Source organism: Microcebus murinus, chromosome 7 (genome assembly GCF_040939455.1).
Source record: "Microcebus murinus isolate Inina chromosome 7, M.murinus_Inina_mat1.0, whole genome shotgun sequence".
Classification (NCBI taxonomy): domain Eukaryota; kingdom Metazoa; phylum Chordata; class Mammalia; order Primates; family Cheirogaleidae; genus Microcebus; species Microcebus murinus.
The window spans coordinates 17,460,101-17,480,315 of record NC_134110.1 but is presented as its reverse complement, the minus strand read 5'-3'; the positions used below and the strand labels follow the sequence as shown (position 1 = coordinate 17,480,315).

Genomic DNA, 20,215 nt, shown 5'->3' with positions numbered 1-20,215 from the left:
GTCAGGATCCCCAAGGCTGCTGAGGAGCAGGCAGCATCTGGGGCACGCGGCAGAGGAGCAGAACAGCTGGAGGCCGCCAGGACGCCCCTCCAGCCTGACACATGCGACAAATGCTTCCAAACAGAAACGCTCCCCTGCCCAGGCCTTGAGAAGTACGCACGCCTTTTCAGGCTGTGTTTACTCTTGTTTCTGAAAAGGGAAAGTAAACAGCAACAGCCAAATTTCTGTTGGTGTTTTTGCTCCATATTTTGTTTGGGGAACTGAATCATGTTGTTCCTTCCATAAACATGAAAATGTTAAGTACATAACTGCCAAATTAATCTGTGCCCATAAATTGGTTAATTATGTTAATTCTGAGTCACAGAATTCAGTCTCATTAGCGTTTCCATTAAGCAGTTTAGGCATGTGAGCATCTTAAGAGAACAGTTTAAGCTGCAGATTAATCTTCAAAGGCTCCAAGTGAATTTTTAACTGCGGTGGGATTTAAAATGCATTGGGGGGTTTGGGGAGATTTGGTGAATGTTAGGAGCTGGTGCTGTCAGGACATACGGGCTCCCCGTTTCCCCTCCTTCACCCCCATGTTCTTATCCATGGCCCCACCTGCTGGGCCTGAGCAGCCCAGGCTAAGCAGGGGCCATGGGAGGAGGAAATGGACAAGAACCAGCCGTAGCCCCTTCAGCCTGTGTCTCCCCGGTGGCCGCGCCCTCCCCAGGCTGCACCGCTGCAGCCACGCCCAGAGGACGGTGAGGCTGGCCTCTGAGTGCTGGGGTGCACAGATCTTGCTTCCTGAGGTTATCCTCACAAACACTGCCTCGGAGTTGCTTTATTCCTGCGTGTACGTGAGAAAGACAGACAGATATAGAAGCAAAGAGCGCGTTCAAGTCTTAGTGACAAGTTCTCGGGCAGCCGGTGTTATGGCAGCAGCAGTGCCTCATTTTTGCTTTCATCTCCTTGTCTCCTTCAGAGGTCAGTTCAGGGCATGTGTCTGCTTTCTCTGCAAGTGCATGTCCCCTCAGGGTCCCTTGCCATCCTGGCTTGTGGTGTGGATGTAGAGGTGCTCCGTCTGGCTCAGAAGAGCTGTTCTGTCCTGTGTCCCAAGCTGCCAGCCCTCACTGGGCGGTTCCCTTGTGATCTCCAGCCCTCCATCCCTAGGTGCCAAATCTCTAGACAATGACTAAGGCTTTTCCAGTTTTTTATTATTCTTTGAAGAATCAGCAGGACCTGATTATGAGAATCCTGTTTAAAAATACACAGTAGTTTCCATTCTTATTCAGGTTTGCCGTTGATTGAAAAGGTAGCTTGTTGCTCCAGGTTCCCCGAAGGTTGGGGCACATTACACCATGCAGGGCCACACGGGTAAGTGCTTGGGTTGGTCAGGAGGGAGAGAAAGTGAGGGGGAAATGTGGGCAGGAGCCTTCATTGTGGTTTCTGTGGGGAGGAACTTGTGAGGCAGGGAAAGCTAGTTTATTAATTAATTTATTTATTTATTAATGAATGAATGAGACAGAGTCTTGCTCTGTTGCCCAGGCTGGAGTGCAGTGGTGCCAGCCTAGCTCTCAGCAACCTCCAACTCCTGGGCTCAAGTGGTCCTCCTGCCTCAGCCTCTGGAGTAGCTGGGACTACAAGTGCACACTGTCATGCCCAGCTAATTTTTTCTATTTTTGGTAGTGACAGGGTCTTACTCTTGCTCAGGGCTCAGGCTGGTCTTGAACTCCTGGGCTGAAATGATCCTCCTGCCTCAGCCTTCCAGAGTGCTAGGATGACAGGGATGAGCCACTGCACCTGGCCAACGACAAGCAAGTTTAGAATCAGCTGGTTTGAATAATTTCAGAATACTCTAGGGCATTGGGGCTGCTCCTGGTTGCCTGCTACCTGGCTGTAGAGTGACTAGGATAGGGAAATAGTGACCAGGAGTATGAGAGCCCAGTGACAGAGGTGGTTGGGATGTAGACAGATTTACTATCCCTAGGAGTTGGCCAGATGTGGAAGGATCCGTCTCTCCAAGGTCAGCAAGACCCCAAATGTCAAAGCATCAGAGCACAGACAGTAAAAAGACACGGTTAGCACAGACCCTACCTAGAGCAGGCCTTACCTCCTTGATCCAGGGCCCCGTGGCAGGACAGGCCCTTGGGTTTACTGCGCGTCACGGGGCACAGCTGTATTTCCACCCTGGAAGGAGGTGGGTGGCTCCGTCAGATCAGGAGCAGAGCAGGAAGCCCAGAGAGACTTGGCTTGCTGGTCACCTGCTGGTCTCCACGCACATCATGTGACAGTGGTGAACACGGATATGCCTTGACAACGTGGCAGACCTAGAACCGTGTTCCTAGATCACGGTTGTCACTTGGGGGCATATTTAGCCATTCGAGAGCCCTGTTATTGTCTTAGGTGATAATGAGAGTAGACAGAAACCTTTTCTGTTTGTAGCATTTCTGAATAACTGTTGAAACTTTACTTGGCCCGGAATGGCTGCTCATAGAACAGAATGTACTATAGTTTTACTGAAAAAACAAAAAAAAACCCAATTCTCTGTGGATTTACTAAAATAAACTCAAGATTAATGAGCAAAATTTGTTGGGAAGGCCTATTTGTCACACTCAGGAAGCTACAATCTAATTTTACTTGCTGCTGTTCGTCGCTCCTGGCTCCTGTGTTGCCATTCGTTTGCTGAAGGCAAAACACATTACTTCTCAGTAAACAAAAGTGGGCCCCGCGTGTCCCGGTCCCCTGCCTTCCGCAGACGTTAACAACCCGGGCAGGGCGGCTGGCGTCTCGTGCTGGAGCGTGTGGGTGTGTGTTCTTCCCATTGCCTTCAACATCGAGCTTCCTCAGAGAGTGTTCAGGGGCAATGCTGTGTCTTGTGGAGTTTATAGGGCCGCCTGCCTGTGGCTAGGTTTGCCTTCCCGCATACAAGCCTGTTATTTGGAAAGCCAAGATATAAATTAGAAGCGGGGGACAGGGGAGAGAGACGGATCACTATGAAAAAAGTAGTGTTTTTTTTTTTTTTTTTTAACTTTGCCAAGAGACTTGTAAAATCATTCATTTCAGCAAGCGCTCGCAGGGCATTTAAAATATTATTGGGTTTAGGCGACTTTGTAGGACTGCATATATTATTTAAAGTGAGCCCAACCTGTGTGATTGTTTTCTGGATGGAGCTTCTGTGGACAGTTGGAATTGCCTGTTGGGGGATTGAGCCCCGATAACTCTCCAGGTTGTTTACCCCAGCACAAAGCCACCAGGTCTCCAAAGCAACTGTCTTCCTTCTGCTCAACACTCTTTCCACCTCGAGCTCACAGATGCATCTTCAGAGTGGACCAGTCAGTCAACCATGTTTATCGGCGGCCGGGAGCTCTGAACCCAGCGTGCTGAAAGGCGATCAATTAGCAAGCTAACGACGGGGAGTTAATTTGCCATCAAAATGATTTGTCCAAATTATTTTTATACCCAGTGATTTATAGTGAAATGGGTCTTTCTTTTTTCATTAGAGAAATGATTACTGTTTTCCTTCCACTTGGCATTGCCGGAGAGCCATTCACATTTAAAGCTAATGTTGGAACAGCAGGCTTCTACTGAAAATATTTATCTTTTCTTTGTTGGCAACTTGTCAGTGTTGGGGAAAATAGATGCTTCATTAAAATCTAAATACATGATAGTTGCTTTCACACACATCAGTCAGTCTTCTTCCAAGATGAAAAGCATTGTGAGAGGTGTTGGGAAATCATTCTGGTCATATGTCTTTATGTATTTTTGGATGTGTTCTGGCATCCCGTACTTCTTGTTCAAAAATAGGCATTTCACCACCTATAACTTGTATGGAGAAGTCCTAGAATAGCAGGTTTGATTTCAGCACTAGAACGTCAGACTTGGTCTTGGCTACTTGTGTGGCCAGTGGGTCTCCTGCCCTGGACTGTCTATTGCCTGATGCAAGGGCATAAAGAACGTTGCTGCCATTTAGCCAGCAGCACTGGGTGCCAGGGCCACACCTTATCTTCTTGCTGATCATCTCAACTACCCCACCAGCTAAATATTGTGGAAAATAGAGGTTGAGAGCATGGCCCAAGATCACGTGGAGTTGGACTCTCTGACTCCAGCTCTCTTTCCCTGTCTGTGAGCTGCTCTGAATCTGGCCAGGGCCACATGTTTGCCACACCACACTGCCAACTTCCTACACTGGTTGTGGCCCCTCTCTTGGAGGTTCGTGGCTGGGAGAGCTGAGTGCCTGGGGCCCCTGTCCCTGACATAGCCCTGGAGACAGAAGTACTGGGCAGGCAGACCGGAGAGTGGGAAAGGACAGTGCTTCGTGGCCAGCCTGACCCCTCCTTTCTGCCTAATGAGCTGATGTCACAGCCCCCATGGGCTATGGCTGGAGGTGGCTCTGCCTGCCTGTGAAAGGGAGAAGGGAACCTTGTGATAGATGCCAACCGACCCAGGAAAGACCTGGCACCCACCAGGACTCCCTTGACCTTCAAAGGGAAATGAGCTCTGACTTAATTAGAATTAACACCCTCTACTTGTCCAGAGGCACCATAAAACAAGTGAGAAGACACGGTGTAAACTGGGAGGAGATTTTTATAACCTGTATACCCAACAAAGGGTTAATTCCCAGTACAAACAAAATTAACCATTGTATTGTTTAAACATACATGCAATTACATTAAAACAGTAGTTTTTATTAATAAAAGGCAATGGACTGAAAACTCCAAAAATTCTGATCATTTTCCTCTGAGAGGCAGGAGGTGGCTGGGAGGACACCTGGGTAGAGGCGTCAGGGGTGGGTAGGGGCCAGGCCATTTCCTTATTCTTGTATCAGGTGGAGGAGGGTTCATGGGTGTCCAGTATTCTGTTAGGTTTTATAACTAACGTGTATGTGACATACAATCCTTCACACATATCGAATAGTATGTTTTTAGAAAATAAAAAGTAATCAGTTATTTTTACTACCCCCATTTTTTACTGATGGGGAAACTGAGGCTCAGTGGGGCCAAACTAGCAGCAAACATGCGCGTTAAATACTTCCTGTGTGCCAGGTACTTTCCCTGAATCATCCTTTCTAGTCTGTTCGGCACCCCTATAGATGCAGTGACTTCCATCGTTGCAGGGTACAGAAAACGGAGGCTTAGCGAGACAAGACAACATCCAAAGTCACCACCTGGTCACAATTGGTGGTCAAGGCAGGGACCTTGCCCGTGGTGTGCCCGCCTCCCTCCTGCTGGGTCCGAAGCACACTCTGGGTGACAGTTCTGCCCCAGGGGCCCTCCCCTGGGAGCAGGAGACAAGGCATCTAAGTCCACTTGCCTTGTGGCGCCGTCTCTGTCTGGACAAGGGTGGCTTCCCTGGGCCATCCCACGGCCAGGTAGCTGAGGTCGCAGAGAGAGGGAGGGAAATGGATGGGAGCCAGAAGAGAAAATGGATAATACCAAAGTTAAATTTATTCTGACTGCTCATTTTTAAGGCCTTCGAGCTATAAAGAGATTGCTCTTCCCACGGCTTCAGCCCCGTCCTCAGCCCTGGCCCGCGCTCACTTGGCTGGCACTCCCAATGGCTCTGGGCACTATTGTTGAACATCTGGTGTCCCCCGCACCTCAGCCTCTCTATTATTTTGTTGTGAATTTGTCTGACATCGCTTTTGAGTACGATCCCCTGGCTTTCAGAGTAGGAATTGGCAGTTAAGCTTAGTGTCCCACCTAAGACGCTGTGCCCTAGAGTGGCCCTCCCTCTGCACCACCACCGCTGGCCACCCTCCCTGGCCTCCCAAGGACCCTCAGCGGTGACTCCCATATGCTCTCTCTGCGCTCATGGCTGGGGAACCTCAGGGCAAGTGTTAAGGGGAGAACCTTAGGGAAATCTGAACCTTCAAAACTGGGTGGAATGAATTGATTGGCGGAAGATTTTATTGCAATGAAATCTTTTTCAAATTTCCTTCAGGTAGGAAATTTCTGACCTTGGCAAGTCACAAAGTGCATTTAGTTATTATTTGTTTACAATCCATGCGCTACTGGGGAGAGATTATAGGACAAGAGAATTTGAAATTTATGTTAGGGAGCTGTGCTCATCAGTTTCCACCAAAAGTGACCCCCTACGATGATAGCGCCGGAGCATGAGACCATGGGGTTTTGTTCATATAAGATGTTTGTCCCTGAGCACCTGGGGAGGGTCTGCCCTCCCAGGGCCTCCTCCCCATGGCTCTTGTGCTGGCATCCAGCACCACCTCTTTTAACCTCAGGGGACAATTTGTTTTTTAACATCAATCATATTCCATGTTTCTGCTTTCGAGTACCCACTATGTGTTGATGCAGACTCTGAGAGACATGAAGAATAGGCCCAGCCCAGTGTAGGCAAGGTGGGGGCCCTGCTTGGGGAGGTGAGCCCCAGAAGGGGGGCTGCCTGGGCCGGGGGTGGGGGTGTTGTGGGACAGGGGTGCCACTGCTGCAGCCATTAACGACCATGCCTTTCAAGGGGCTTTGATGGCACAGGGAAATGCTCTGTATAAAGTTAACAAAAAAAAGGATATGGAAAGAAAGTACATGTTGCAGGCAAAGCAAAATAAGAAGACAATAACCAAAATAATATCACTGGTTATTTCTCTATTTCCCAAACTTTGGGCAAAGAGCATGTGCTATTCTTACAATCAGAAAAAGTCTCCTCTTCTGTTACATGTTGCATAGCTCTAAGGTTTAGATTGAGAGCTTGGCGAAAGGCATGGTTGTCACACACACAGCACTGGGCCTAGTGTGGGGGCTCCTGGGGCCTCTGAGTAGGGGGCTGTGGGTGCCGTCTGGCCATGGCACACGAGTGCTGACCAGGGTTGGGGTGGCAGGGTTTCCTGAGCCTCACAGGAGTCCAACTGTGTGTATCTACTAGAATCTGGAAAGAACGTGCAGGTGGCTGTCATGAGTCCCTCCTCCCCATCATATGCCAGGCCTCACTGACTCCTTCTTTGGGGGGGTGGTGTTGTGGGGGGCACCTGCTGGGTGCAGAGCTACATCAGCAATGGAGGCAGGTGCTGGGTGTCGGGCAAGGAGGGGAGACTCCCAGCTGGGGCAGCAGGATTGGGAGAGGCTTGTGGGAGCCCACTCACTCCTCTCATTTTGGGGTGCTCTGGAGGAAGCTGGACTCCCCACCTCTGAAGATCCCTCCGGGGAACACAGAACCTGAGCCCAGATGGAGAGCCCCAGCCCCCTCTGCAACAAGCTAGGGTGTGGCCTCTGTCTTCCAGGTTGAAAGCTCAGTTTGGTTCATCATAAATTTACACATCAGGGATGCGGTCATAAAGGGAAGAGAAGTCGGTAGACGCAAGCCGTCAACAGCTGGGAAAGTTGAAAAGGGCTTCTGTTATAGAAATGTGCATTTTTAGATACCAGCATGACATCATGGTCCTGAGGGAAGCTGCTGGAATCCTCTCTTTTGGAAGTAGCTTGGTTTCCTCTGTTGCCTTCTCACAATGGGGGCACTTTACAAGGTGTTCGAAGGTGTCATTTTAATTCTTTCATGTCAGCCAGCGTAGAGGAGGAGCAAGCTTTCCAAAAAGACGGGGAGAAGCTCCTGCTCGGAGCTCGGTGACAGTGTCATCGTCCAAGCTGTTTGGGCCCCGGGTGGCCGCCACTGTGCACGGGAACACTGGGCACTGACATCAGCCTCCTCGTGTGCCTCCTTCAGGCATCCGCATGCTGGACGGGGACGTCACGGACGTGGTGGAGGCCAAGTCGCTGGGCATCAGACCCAACTACATCGACATCTATAGTGCCAGCTGGGGGCCGGACGACGACGGGAAGACGGTGGATGGGCCCGGCCGACTGGCTAAACAGGCTTTTGAGCAAGGCATTAAAAAGGTGTGAGTAACCCAGGGCTACGGGGAGCTCTCTGGGGCGAGGGTGACAGCAAACATTTTTAGCAACTAAATATCAGCGACATAGGCCACAGCCCCGAAACCGGACCAGGAGGGCCCTGCCGTGCCAGGTGTCAGGGCCAGAGTGAGGGAGAAGCCACTCAGCGGCTCAGAGAAGTGGCTGTTTACCAAGGAGAACGGGGGTATTCCGCCTTGTTCCAGAACAGCAGTCCCAGTGAGAGCCAGCTGGTCACCCACCGCCTTAGAGTCTGCCTGTCCCTGCTGAAGTATAGGTGGGAGGGGGCCGAGTGACATCACCTGGCCCTGTTACTGGGACTCTGCAGGTGGATGAGTGGGCGTCTTGGGCCGCCGCCCACTTGCCCAGAGAAACACCAGCCATGAGGCTTTCTGCATCCATCATGGGGTGTGTTCTAACCCACCACAAAAAGAAGCCGTGGTCTAGGCATCCCCCAGCCAGCACATAGCTCAGCACATTTAGAATTTCTTAGAAAGAACCTCACCAGGGGCTAAGCAGAGCAAAAATCTGAGAGGCTGGTTCTCTACTGACCAGCTGAGGGGAAGCCGGCAAAACTGGCAGGCTCCTCCCGGAAGGCCCACCCACCAGCCACTCTGTCATCATGGATTCCGGGTCCCCATGGGTCAGGAAGGCTGAGGGATGGGAAAAGGGTGGCTGGAGATGAACCAGTTCATGCAGGCGGGGTGGCAAGGCAGATTTCTGGGTGTGGACAGCTTCTTGGAGCAGGCAGACTAAGCTGTGGTCAGCATCCAGAAGGCCCTGGGTGGCCCAGCAGGCCCCAGCCCAGAGCACAAGGTGTGGCCGGTGACTGCTGGCATAGGGGGTGGGGATTCCAGCAGGAAGTCCAGGCTGCTCCGACTCCTCCTGTGGCGGACCAGAGATTTGGCGAGGGGGAGGAGCGGGCAGAAGTGGAGCCCGTTTTATTATTTATGCCACTTAAAATGTTTTTAACAGTTCTTATTGTAACCCATGCACAGTGATTAAAATGTGGTTAATGAATAGTTAATAAATCAATCAAATAGAACCAGAGGATTATATTGAAAACAATCTTTGTCTCCTGCTGCCCACCTAGCCCAGTCCTGCCCACAGAGGAGGAATCTTTTTTCTATTTTTTCTTTTTAACTCTTTTCGTGATTTCCTTTTACTAAATATCATTTGATTGCTTTCCTGGGTGCATTGAGTTTGGTCACTGTGAATTTCCTCTTACAGGGGCTGAGTATTTTTCTCATAGAAGGCCCCCAGCCTACCACCCTAACCCCTACTCTGCTGAAACCCCGGCAGTTTCTCCCATTTCCTTAGCCTTCCTGGGCGTCAGTCGTACCCTCCACCTCTTGCCGCTGCGCCTGGCCTGCACCTGCTCCGAGACAGAGGCGTCCACCTCTGTAGGCGCCACCCCCAACCGCTCAGCCCTTGAATGCCTGGGACACTGGTGACCAAATACAGGGGTGTCCATCCCTGTGTCCCTCAGAGTTAGCACTTACCCGCACACTCAATGTGAGAAGAAGAGCAAAGGAAGAGGGACCTCGTGCACATGCTTGGGACACTGGACAGCCTTCTTTATGTCCACAGCTCCAGGAAACTCAAAGGCAGCTTCCGTCAGGTCCCGGAGCACCGAGCTGGGCCGAGTGAGTGCTGGCTGACTCATGCATGACCAAGCCAGCCGCTGCCCACAAGGGGCCGCCCAGTAAATAAATCACATCTCTCCATTACTCAACTCCTCGCTCCGGCCCGCTAGATCACTCAGATCTCAGTCTTGATGACAAGTGGAACATCCTCAAAATGGAGCTCAATTTTAAGCTTCAGAGAGGGTGGCTAAGTCAGAGATCGCATGTTCTGCATGGAATGTTCTGCTTTGAACGGGGCTCATGCTGAGTGCCTGTCACTTCGATAGGATGATCTCTAAAGATGTGAGGTCTTAGGGTGAGGTGCCCCATTTCCAGGAGAGGTAATGGTTGTTTTGCAGCATCGGTTTGGGCTTGTGCAGACGGGGCCATGCAAGACCGTGCGGAGCTGGAGCTGCAGGGAGGGGCCTTTGCCTTCTGAATTTGCAGTGTCGCCTTTATCTCGCTGTCAGGGGAGTGGGGAAGTTGCAGTGGGGACCATGTGGTTCCTTCTCATTTTTGTCACAGTTTCTTGAAATACTGAGGTCATTCAACTTCTTTTTTTTTCTTTAGTCATTCGGAAGTAAAATATGTCATAGAGAGAGCCTTAAATCGCAGCTGTCTAAAGCTGTCACTGAAAATTCTCCTAGAAATTTGATGAACACAAACCAAACCACAGTTCCCCATCTGTTTTCCTCTTTGCCACCCCATTTGTCACCCACAGTCTAAGCCTGTGCAGTGTGACTTCATCTTCGGTAGACAATGTGGTCTGGTGAGAGGAGGCTTTAGAAGCCATAATTTGGCACAGAGATCTATTTAACGTTGGTCCTCACGCAGCTTCACTCCTCACACGGCTTGTCATTCACCGTGGCTGAACACGCTGGCCACGACCAGATGGCCGGTGTTTGTGGCCCTCAGGAACAGTGCTTGTGAGCTCATAAACTCTTGCCCCCAGGGAAGAACCTGATTGGATTGGGTTGAAATTGTGGCTTTACTGAAAAGAAATTCAAGTTCATTGGCTGGGGTTGGAATGTCCCCTATAGCTTTTGTCCTGTGGCTTCCATCTGAAGCCACTGGAAGATCTGGAAAGTGAAAATGAAGTTCTCAGAAACAGAACATCTCTTTGCACCTCAGATCTGGGTGTTTTTTCTGCCTCATCGCTATGTTCTCTTTCCACAAAACCGTTTTCAGAAGGGAAAGAGGCTGTTGATACCTTGATGCCATGTGAGAATGGAGTGGTCTTGTAGTAAACACACAGGCTGTGCCATAAATACAAACCTTTAGCATTTTAGGGCCTTGGTATTCAAAGTGGGGGTGTGGAATAGCAGTGTTGGCACTGCTGTGAGCGTGTGAGGAATGCAGAATCTCAGGCCCACCCCAGCCCTGCTGGTCCAAGCCTGCATGTAACAGGATCCCCAGGGGACTCGAGTGTGTGCACATGCAAGTTTAGGGGCCACTGTTTTAGGCCATTCTCTCTGCTCCTGGAGCAATAAGGTTGCATGCTCTACTTTGCAAAACAACCACATTTGATAAGTCATTTTGAGTGGGGTGGGTTAAGAGCGGCAGTGGCTACGGCAAATGGAACAAAGATAGGCTCTGATGAGCTCAATACCTTACTATTTGGATTTTTGTTGCTTTAAACCAGCTTCTGATGAATTTCTTCCTACAAGAAACTATATGTACAGACCCACCCATTTCCTTCATATTTTGTGCCTTTTTTCTAGAAGGTTAATTTTTTTGCTAAGCATGAGTGACCTTTCTGTCGAGCTCTTGGCTCGTTGGACTGGTCCATGTTGGAGATGCAGAAAGCAGAGTGAATGAGGCAGATTTAAACAGCAGGGCTGAGTGAGCACCAGGGACCTCCTGGTGGGCTCTGCTGGGAGCCCCAGGTTGGAACAGGGAGCAGAGTAGGTGGGCCCTCTCAGCAAGGGTGGACTTGAACTCTCAGGTGAGTGTAGTGCATCCTCCAGTCAGCAGTAGGGCTTCACTTTGACTTTACAGAGATTGCAGAATTTGGTTGAACGTTGTCATTAAATTGGCCAATTATTGGGCATAAGTATCAATTTCCTCTGTGTGTTTGGAAAGGAGGATCCTCAGCAAGGACACTGCCGTCAACAGCCCCATGGGTATAGTTTCAGGTGGAGATGGGTGTTGGCGCTGCTCTCGGGGCTAGCTGTGCATCACTGGCAGGTCCGGCCATCGGGACTGACTCGGTCAGTTCAGTCTCCACTAGCTAACCTTTAGCTGGTGTTTGTGGCTAGGATGATGCTTGGTTTGGTTAGAAATCAATGATCCCCTGAGTGCAGGATCAAACAGAGCTGCAGGAACGTGTCCTGCTGTGCCAGTGTCTTTCAAAGGCCTTGCTTTCATGCGTGCATTCTTAATGATGAAAACCTGCACACAAGAGGCCCCTGGCCTTGGCTGGCAGTGACAATCTGCCCCCTCCAAGACTTACCCACCCACGGTGGAGACCCAGTGAGCTCCAACAGGACAGCCATCAGCAGCCACTGGCATCCTGCCCATGACCCTTTTTACCTATTCCGTCTTCATCCAAAATTCATGGTCCCATCCCTCTTTGTGAAATTAGCTTGCCCTCCAAGAAGGGTACTTCTTCAGGAAAATTTTGTCAGAAGAATTCATTTTCTTCCCTACCAGACCAGCTCTTTCAATTCAGAAAAATTAGTTATAAATTCTGCCATCATCTATCATTTCAGCATTACTTGCAGCGCTGCTAGGTCTCTTTGATCATGGGCCATTATAATGGAAATTATTGGCATTGCTGTGAAATAGAGCAGCTTCTGTTAGGCCCCTGGATTTTCCTGTGAAGAACAGAGGAGTCTTTCTGCACTCCCACCCCTGCCCAATATGATCCTGTGATTCTGCAGTTCTGATGCTGTTGCCGCAGGCAAAAGTGCTCCATTAAAATCAAAACAGAGCCCACAAAGCCATGCCCTTGGTGGTATCCAGATGGTCTGAACGCATCCTTCTTATCCCTTTGAAGGAACGTTCAGGAGGTGGGACTCAGACTGGGTATGACACCCACCCCGAGAGGTGCTGGCTGCCGGGGCTGAGGCCTTGCTCCTCTTGTTCCCTTCCAGGGCCGGCAGGGCCTGGGCTCCATTTTTGTCTGGGCATCCGGGAACGGCGGGAGAGAGGGCGACTACTGCTCGTGTGACGGCTACACCAACAGCATCTACACCATCTCCGTGAGCAGCACCACCGAGAACGGCTACAAGCCCTGGTACCTGGAAGAGTGCGCCTCCACCCTCGCCACCACCTACAGCAGCGGGGCCTTTTATGAGCGCAAAATTGTAAGTTCTCCTGGCAAGTAGCAGACTGTATGCATGCCTCGGCCCTGTGGGAATGAGGTCTTTTTCCCCTTAACAAGAAGATGAGTCGGTCGAGGCTAGATTGTTCTGGATCCCACGGTCCCGGCCTCACCCAGCAGTGAACTGTTTGAGCCTGGAGGTAAACCCCAGTCCCTTGGCAGCCTTCCTCGGACCCTGCCTTTCTAATCTTTGCGCAGAAATAGCAATTAAGAGCCTCTCTGGCTTTAGAGAGCTAAATATATCATTTAAGAAGGGGGTTCATACTCATCCTTTCTTGTTTTAGCTCTTTGAAGTTCTGTGGTCACATCACTTGGAATCCAATTGACCAGTCCCTTTCCAACGTGTGCAATAGAGTAAGAGAAAGTTTTATACTGAGACATCCTAGAAATGCCAGTGTTCTGGGCATTCCGTTGCTACAGAACTTATGCTGGGCAATTCTAAGTCAAGCAGTGATTTCTGTGTATTCTGCTCAGTGTGAATGTGAATGTCAGTGTGACTTATCTTTTAAAGAGTAACTGTTTTAGTGTATGGGTGGAATTTATGCTTCTTTCTTCCCTATATACTTTCCTACTTAGGGGAAAAAAAAATAAGAGGAAGGGAGGGTTTCCAGTCCAAATTAATGCAGACTTGAAATGTACAGTCATTAAGTTGACTTTTAGACATTTTAAAAATGAGATCGTGGAGCTGGCCAGACATGGTTAAATTTTAAAGCTCACTAGCATCCTTTCATTTCTCCTGCTGCTTGCTTAGCCATATCTTTAGAAATTATTTGCACATATATTTTTACACTTTTCTGTGGGAGCATACAGGCTTCCTGTTCTCTGCTTTGCTCTGCACCCACGAAAGGTCAGCCACCGCCGCCGTTCCACCGCCAGCCTGGCAGTGACCTGGGCTGGTTAACTAAGGTATTAATTTAAGTTGTTATTTTCCTTCTCTGCCAGAGCACGCGCCCCTGGGACAGGCAGCTGAGATTCTGAATGGTGTCCTGTTTGTGTAGGCGTCCAGCTCACCAGAACGCGGGCTCGCTGGCGTCTTGTTAAACAGCCGCTTGTGCTGAAACCTGACAAAGGCCTGCGGGCCGAGCGGATGCGAGTCCAGGCTCACACTGGGGGTGCTGTGCCACAGGCCGTGTGCGGGGAGATGGCGTCCCTCAACCCTGCAAGCAAAACTTGCAGCTTTGTTTACTTAATGAATCACGCTAGGGTGTGTGTTTGTATGTGCGTGAGTGTGTGCATGCCTTCTTTAGCTACAAAATGCTGTCGTTCTCTTTTTATAAAAAAATATTCTCTGAGCAACAATGTGTAGAAAAGATGGGTATAGTTGGGAGAGGGATAAAAGGAAAACATACATAGTCGTGGCTGCTGTCCTGGAAGTGGACTCTGACAGTATGGGCGGCATGTTTTTCCAGCTCTGCTGGACCCAGTTGTTCTGAGTGTTCTTAGACATCCTGCAAGGGGCTACGTGGCTGCTCTGGACTGTCGGCTATCACAGTCTCAGAGTTTAGGCAGGTCTGTGACGGCAGCCAAAGCTCTGTCCCCTCATGCTCTTATCCCCCTCTGTCTGGCGAATGCTGACCAGCGTCCACCCAGAGTGACGGAGGCCTGGTAGTGAGATGTGACTCTTGATAAAAGGAGCAGAAGCTAAAGCAGGTGTCTCTGGCCAGAAGAGAAGAGTTTGCTCATTCATTGACCACGAGCCATGTCCCGGGCACACCACTAGGACTCAGGAGGGGGCTGCCTACGTTGACTCAGTGCTCCTTCCCTAGGGGAGGCCCCTTCTCTGAGGCTGGAGAGCCAGCCGTGGGCCTCACATGCTCTCAGGAGGTTGGCCGCCTGTCCAGCCACCCCTGGTTTCTCTCATCAGCCACCATTTACCAAGCACAAGTATGTTCAGGTGCCCAGCTGTGATCTGCACAGAAGCCCCGGGGAAGTATATATCATTGTATCCATTTGCATGTGAAGAGGCTGGGGACAGAGAGCTTGCTGTCTTACCCCTTTCCCCTGGCTCTGAGCTGTCCTCCCTACATCGAGGTGTCCCAGCCCTGCTGAAATGGGCAGGGAGGAAGCTGGTCTCGGCTAGCATCCTTGTCAAGTCTTCCTGTGCATGTGTGACACGGGCCAGACCCTTCTCCACTGGGTGGTTGTTGGCCCAGCTAAAACATGCTCGGGGAAGGTACTCAGTTTGGAAGAGTATCCGGACGGTTATCCCTGGAGGAATTTATTCTCAAAGGTTCGGCAAATCAGCTGCTAGAGCCTTGCAGTGGGTAAGTGGGTATATTAGTTTCCTATTCCTGCCATAACAAATTGTCACAATGCAGCAGCTCTTAAAACAGCACAAACTGGTATCTCATGGTCCTATAGGCTGGAAGTCCGGCAGCTTCTGCTTCGAGTCTCACAGGCTGAAATTGGGGTGCTGGCAGGGCCATGATCCTTTCTGGGGCTCTGAGGGAGAATCTGTTTCCTTGGTCACTCAGGTTGTTGGCAGAATTGAGTTCTCTGTGATTATAGGACTGAGGTTTCCATTTCCTGCGAGCTGCCAGCTAGCAGTTCTCAGCTTCTAGAGGCCACCCACATTCTTCGGCTGTATCCCCTAAGTCCCTCTTCAAAGTCAGCAGTGATGGGCTGTGTCCTTCTCATGTCTTATGTCTTCTGACAGACCCTATGGCCTTCCTCCTCCACTCTGAAGGGCCCTGTGATTGCACCAGGCCCACCCAGGTCAGCCGGGATAGTCTCCCCATCTAAGGTCAGCTGCTTACTGACCTTAATTCCATCTGCAAAGTGCATGGGATTAACACCGAGGGCAAAGGTCATGGGGCCACAGTCCCATCTAGCATAGCCGGACCCACATGGGCCAAACCCACAACAGATGCTCCCCGTTTCAAAGGGGAGGTACAAATCCGGCCCAGCAGTAGTGAGGTCCAGAGTCAACACCCCAACCTGGCCCGGTGTCAGCACCTCCGATGAGGGCAGGCAGAGCCCCCAGCTGGCAGAGCCGGCCTCATCTTCACAAACAGGACAGCCAGCACTGTCCTCCTGCTCAGCAGGCCCTAGGAGGTCAAGAATGCTCCAGGTGTATCTGCTTCTGCAGGTGGAACAGGTGCTTTGGGCACAGGACCTGTCAGCTGTCTGAGAAGGGTGTCCTGGTGGAGAACCTGGCCTGTGACCTGCTGGCTGAAGACAGCTCCTCCAGCTGCTCTGAAGTCAGGGGGTGACTTAGGGGTTGCTAATGGGGGCTCTGACAGATAGTTTTGCCATGGGGACCCTCGGGCAAAGCGATTTTGCAGGGAGCACCAGACATCGTGGAAAACCATGGTTGCCAAGATGCATTTGCCCTTGCCTTTCCTGCTCCTGGGACGGTTAGCTGCATCTTGAGTGGCCTTATCTTTTCCGAGCAGTGATTTAGCCTCTGCCTCTGCCGCCTCACTGTGCCGCCCTCTCACCCAGGTCACCACGGATCTGCGGCAGCGCTGCACCGATGGCCACACCGGGACCTCAGTCTCAGCGCCCATGGTGGCCGGCATCATTGCCTTGGCTCTGGAAGCAAAGTAAGTTCCCACTTCCCTTCCTGGTCTTCCTTTTTTTTTTTTTTTCTTAATGTTTATAGAGTGGTAAAATACACATAACATAAAACTGGCCATTTTAACCATAGTTAAGTGTACGGCTCAATGACATTAAGCACATTTACATAGTTGTGCAACCACCACGACCATCCATCCCCAGAACTGCTTCTTCCCAAACCGAAACCCCGTACCCATCAAACCCTAACTACCGGTATTAGTCGGCTCAGGCTTCTGCAAGAGAGCACCACAGACTGGCGCTCGAACAGCAGAAGTTTGTTTTCTCAAAGTTCTGGAGGCTGCAAGTCCTACATCCAGGTGTCAGCAGGGTTGGTTTCTTCTTGGCTTGCAGATGGCTGCTTTCCCCTTGTGTCCTCTTTTTATAAGCACACTGGTCATTTTGGATTAAGGCCCAACCTCATAATCTCATTTTACCTTAATTACCTTTTCAAAGGTCCTATCTACAAATGTAGTTACATTCTGAGTACTGGGGCTTAAGATCTCAACATACGAATTTTGCGGCCGGGCGAGGTGGCTCACACCTGTAATCCTAGCCCTTTGGGAGGCTGAGGTGGGCAGATGATTGGAGCTCAGGAGTTCGAGGCCAGCCTGAGCAAGAGCAAGACCCTGTCTCTACTTTAATAATAAAAAGAAAAAAATACGAATTTTGGAGGGGACATAATTCAGCCCTTAACATTCTCCATTGCCCCTCCCCCCAGCCCCTGCCAACCACCATTCTACTTTCTGTGTCTGTGAATTTGATGACTCTAGGGACCTCATGTAAGTGCAGTCACACGGTATGTGTTCTTTTGTGATTGGCTTTTGTCACTTAATGTAATGTCCTCAATGTTCACCTACGCTGTAGCATGTGTCAGAATCTCCTTCCCTTTCTAGGCCGTCCTAATGGCTATGCAGTGGTTCCTTCCTTTCCTAAAGCCCACAATCTGCTGCCCTTTGTAGGATACATGGTCTAGGTGGGCCAGAAACCCAAGCCTTCCTCTCATTCTGCAACTCACTCCAAAACCTCACTTTAGGCTTCTTTTAAGGACTTTGGTGTATAAATTGACAATAAAATGTGATGCTTTGTCTGTTACAAACCAAAGGAAAACTCTAGAGTTGTTAGTGTGAGGATGGGTCAGAAAGAAAAGAGAATTAACTGCACATGCAGTCATGAGGTCAAAAATAAATTGTAGCTTAGACATCAAAGCTGGTGCAGAATAGCCCAGCTCTCTGCAGTAGTCATTTGTTGTCGATGAGTTTTTAAATAATTCAAAAAGAATGTTCGGGATGCTTAAGTCCTTGTAATTATGCATGTCTGCATGTTGGTTTGCGCAAGGCAAGAGAGCATAACACTCAAATGCTACCAATTTAACAAAGAAACAGTTCAATATTTTCAATTTCCAGGCCAAAATGTTAGCTTCTGTGTCCTGAGGCTCTTTAAAAAACTTCTAAATAATTAGTTACTTGTGTGGAAAGTTGCATTCACGTACTTAGTGATTCATTGCTCTATATTTTCTTCCATTCCTTATTAGAAACATGCAAGGAATTTTGTTAGTTGAAATTAAATATATATTTAAAAAAAAAACACCGCCTGCTTCGTGCCAGACTGTTCCGTTAAACTTGGTCAGCAGACACATGAGAACTCAGATAGTCATCTTCTCATCCTGTTAGCTCCTTCTCAGAAATTTACAGGTGGCAAATCAAGCAAACTTCATTGAAAACAGCATCAATTTAGAGCATTTTAAACTTACAGGATTGGTCAAAGACAGAACAAATACTGTCTAGGGACCCAAAAGCCTAAGTTTAGGAGATTTAGAGCTTGGGCTAGCTTGTGCCTAGGCAGCATGGCCTCAGGGTTGGCTTGTCTCTCTGCCCACTACAGCTGTAGAAGGAACCAGGGCAAAGCCAATGGTCATGGGTGGAGAAACTCCCACGGGGTATGGGAAGACCTGGGGACAGTGTGTGACAAGAGTGAAGAAAGACTTCCACATGTAAGAATTGTCCAAAGGTAATCCCATGGTTTAGGGCAGTCTTGGTCCTTCCCATTCATCCCTTCTTTGTTAAAAAACATTTTCAACACCATTTCTTAAACCTATTTTCTATATCGTTATATTTGTGATTTTATCACTGGAGGCAAAAATAAAATAGATTTTGTCCTAATAAAACGGTTTCTATCTTTCTCCTTTTCTGGACGCATTCTGCCCTCCACTCTGAAGCTCATGCTTCCTGGCATCTCAGTGCTAAACTCCCAGGAGCACTGGCTTTAGCCATCCTTAAGTAACTTGCCAGGAGGCACGGCCAGCATGGGGTGCAGTCTCATCGGCTCTGTCTGAACTTGAAAGCCTGCACCCATGATTGCCCCACCAGGGTACACAGCCACCAGCTACTGGGAGTCTTGGAATCTTCCCCTGACTGAGGCTGGCCTGTGGGCCCGCAGGAGGCTCAGTGGATGGGCGGGGGTGGGGGGGCACAGTGGGTCAGCCCAGGCAAGGGTGGGGTGAGGCAGCGCAGCAGTGAGAACATGGAGAAATCAGGGGAGGCTGGGGCTGCAGCTTGGAGAGTGTGAGCCCCAAGGAAGGAGTGTACCCCAGGACTTAGGCCATAGGTGAGCTCCTCATAGGACAACAGGCAAAGAGGGGGTACGTGGTGGAATGTAAATGAAGCAGCCATGGTGGGAAGCAGCATGGCAGTTCCTTGAAAGAATTAAACATAGACTTACCGTATGACCAAGCAATCCCAATTCTGGATACATACCCAAAGGAATGGAAACCAGGGACTCAATCAGATTTTTGCTCACCCATGTTCATAGCAGCATGGTTCACAATAGCGGAAAGGTAGATGCAGCCCAAGTAACCCCAGATGAATGAGTGGATAAGTAAAACGTGCTACCTACGTAAATGGAATATTATTCAGCCTTAAAAAGGAAGGAAATTCTGATACATATGGCAATATGGATGAACCTCGAGGACATTATGCTAAATGAAATAAGATAAATACTGCATGATTCCACTTACATGAAGTCCCTAGAGCAGTCAGATTTAGAGAGACAGAAAATAGAATGGTGGGTGCCAGGGACTGGGGGAGGGGGAGTTGGTGTTGACTGGGCACAGAGTTTCAGTTGGCAAAGATGAAAAAATGTTCTGGAGAAGGATGGTGGTGATGGTTGCACAATGTGAAACGTGCTTAATGCCACTGAGCTGTGCACCTACAAATGGTTCAAATGGTAAATTGTGTATTATGTGCATTTTAACAGATACACACAGTTGGCTGCTGGAAATGTCCTCAGCCCTTAGCAGCAGCAGCTCCAGCCCTATTTCTGTTCCAGGTCGCTGGGGTAGCACTCCCTCCAGGTACATGTGGCGTGGCATGCCTTCCTAGTAAACAAACCCGCACATAGGTTAAGTTCCTGGGAGAGGCCTGGGGATTGTTCTTCCTGTCATCTCTACCCCAGAGAGTCCTGAAAAGATAGTCTGAAAAGAAAGAATACATGTTTACAATGTTAGGGAATGAGGGTCTCAGACACAAGAGAAGCTCATTCATTTTTGGTTAATTTTCTGATTGATTAAAAGGTCATAGATGTGTGCCAATTTAATAGACTGAAAAAGGAACAAAATATCTATAAATATTTATCTGTCAAATTGCGGGTGGAACTGTGAATTTACACCTTTTTCTTTTCACTCAGCTGTTCTATGTAACAAAAATATTAATATATTCCTTTTATTGGTGACTCATGTAGGAGTTATATGTACCATACTTTAAAGCAGTCTTGCAGAAAGCATATATGTTCAAATGTGCAGACCTCCTAACAATTAATACTGATAAGAAAAAAGGAACAATGATTTTATTTTATACTACCCTCTGCCTAGAGAA

General features: G+C 49.3%; 1 protein-coding gene across 2 annotated transcripts in view; it reads left to right on the top strand.

Annotated features, from left to right (window-relative positions):
• PCSK6 (proprotein convertase subtilisin/kexin type 6) overlaps nt 1-20,215 on the top strand; it is a 165,857-nt gene that overhangs the window by 79,832 nt on the left and 65,810 nt on the right. For both annotated transcript variants that reach the window (XM_076004820.1, XM_012764589.3), the window contains exons 7-9: nt 7,654-7,826; nt 12,559-12,771; nt 16,233-16,333. In XM_076004820.1, coding sequence (XP_075860935.1) covers nt 7,654-7,826; nt 12,559-12,771; nt 16,233-16,333 — 487 coding nt within the window. The remainder of the gene's footprint in view (nt 1-7,653; nt 7,827-12,558; nt 12,772-16,232; nt 16,334-20,215) is intronic.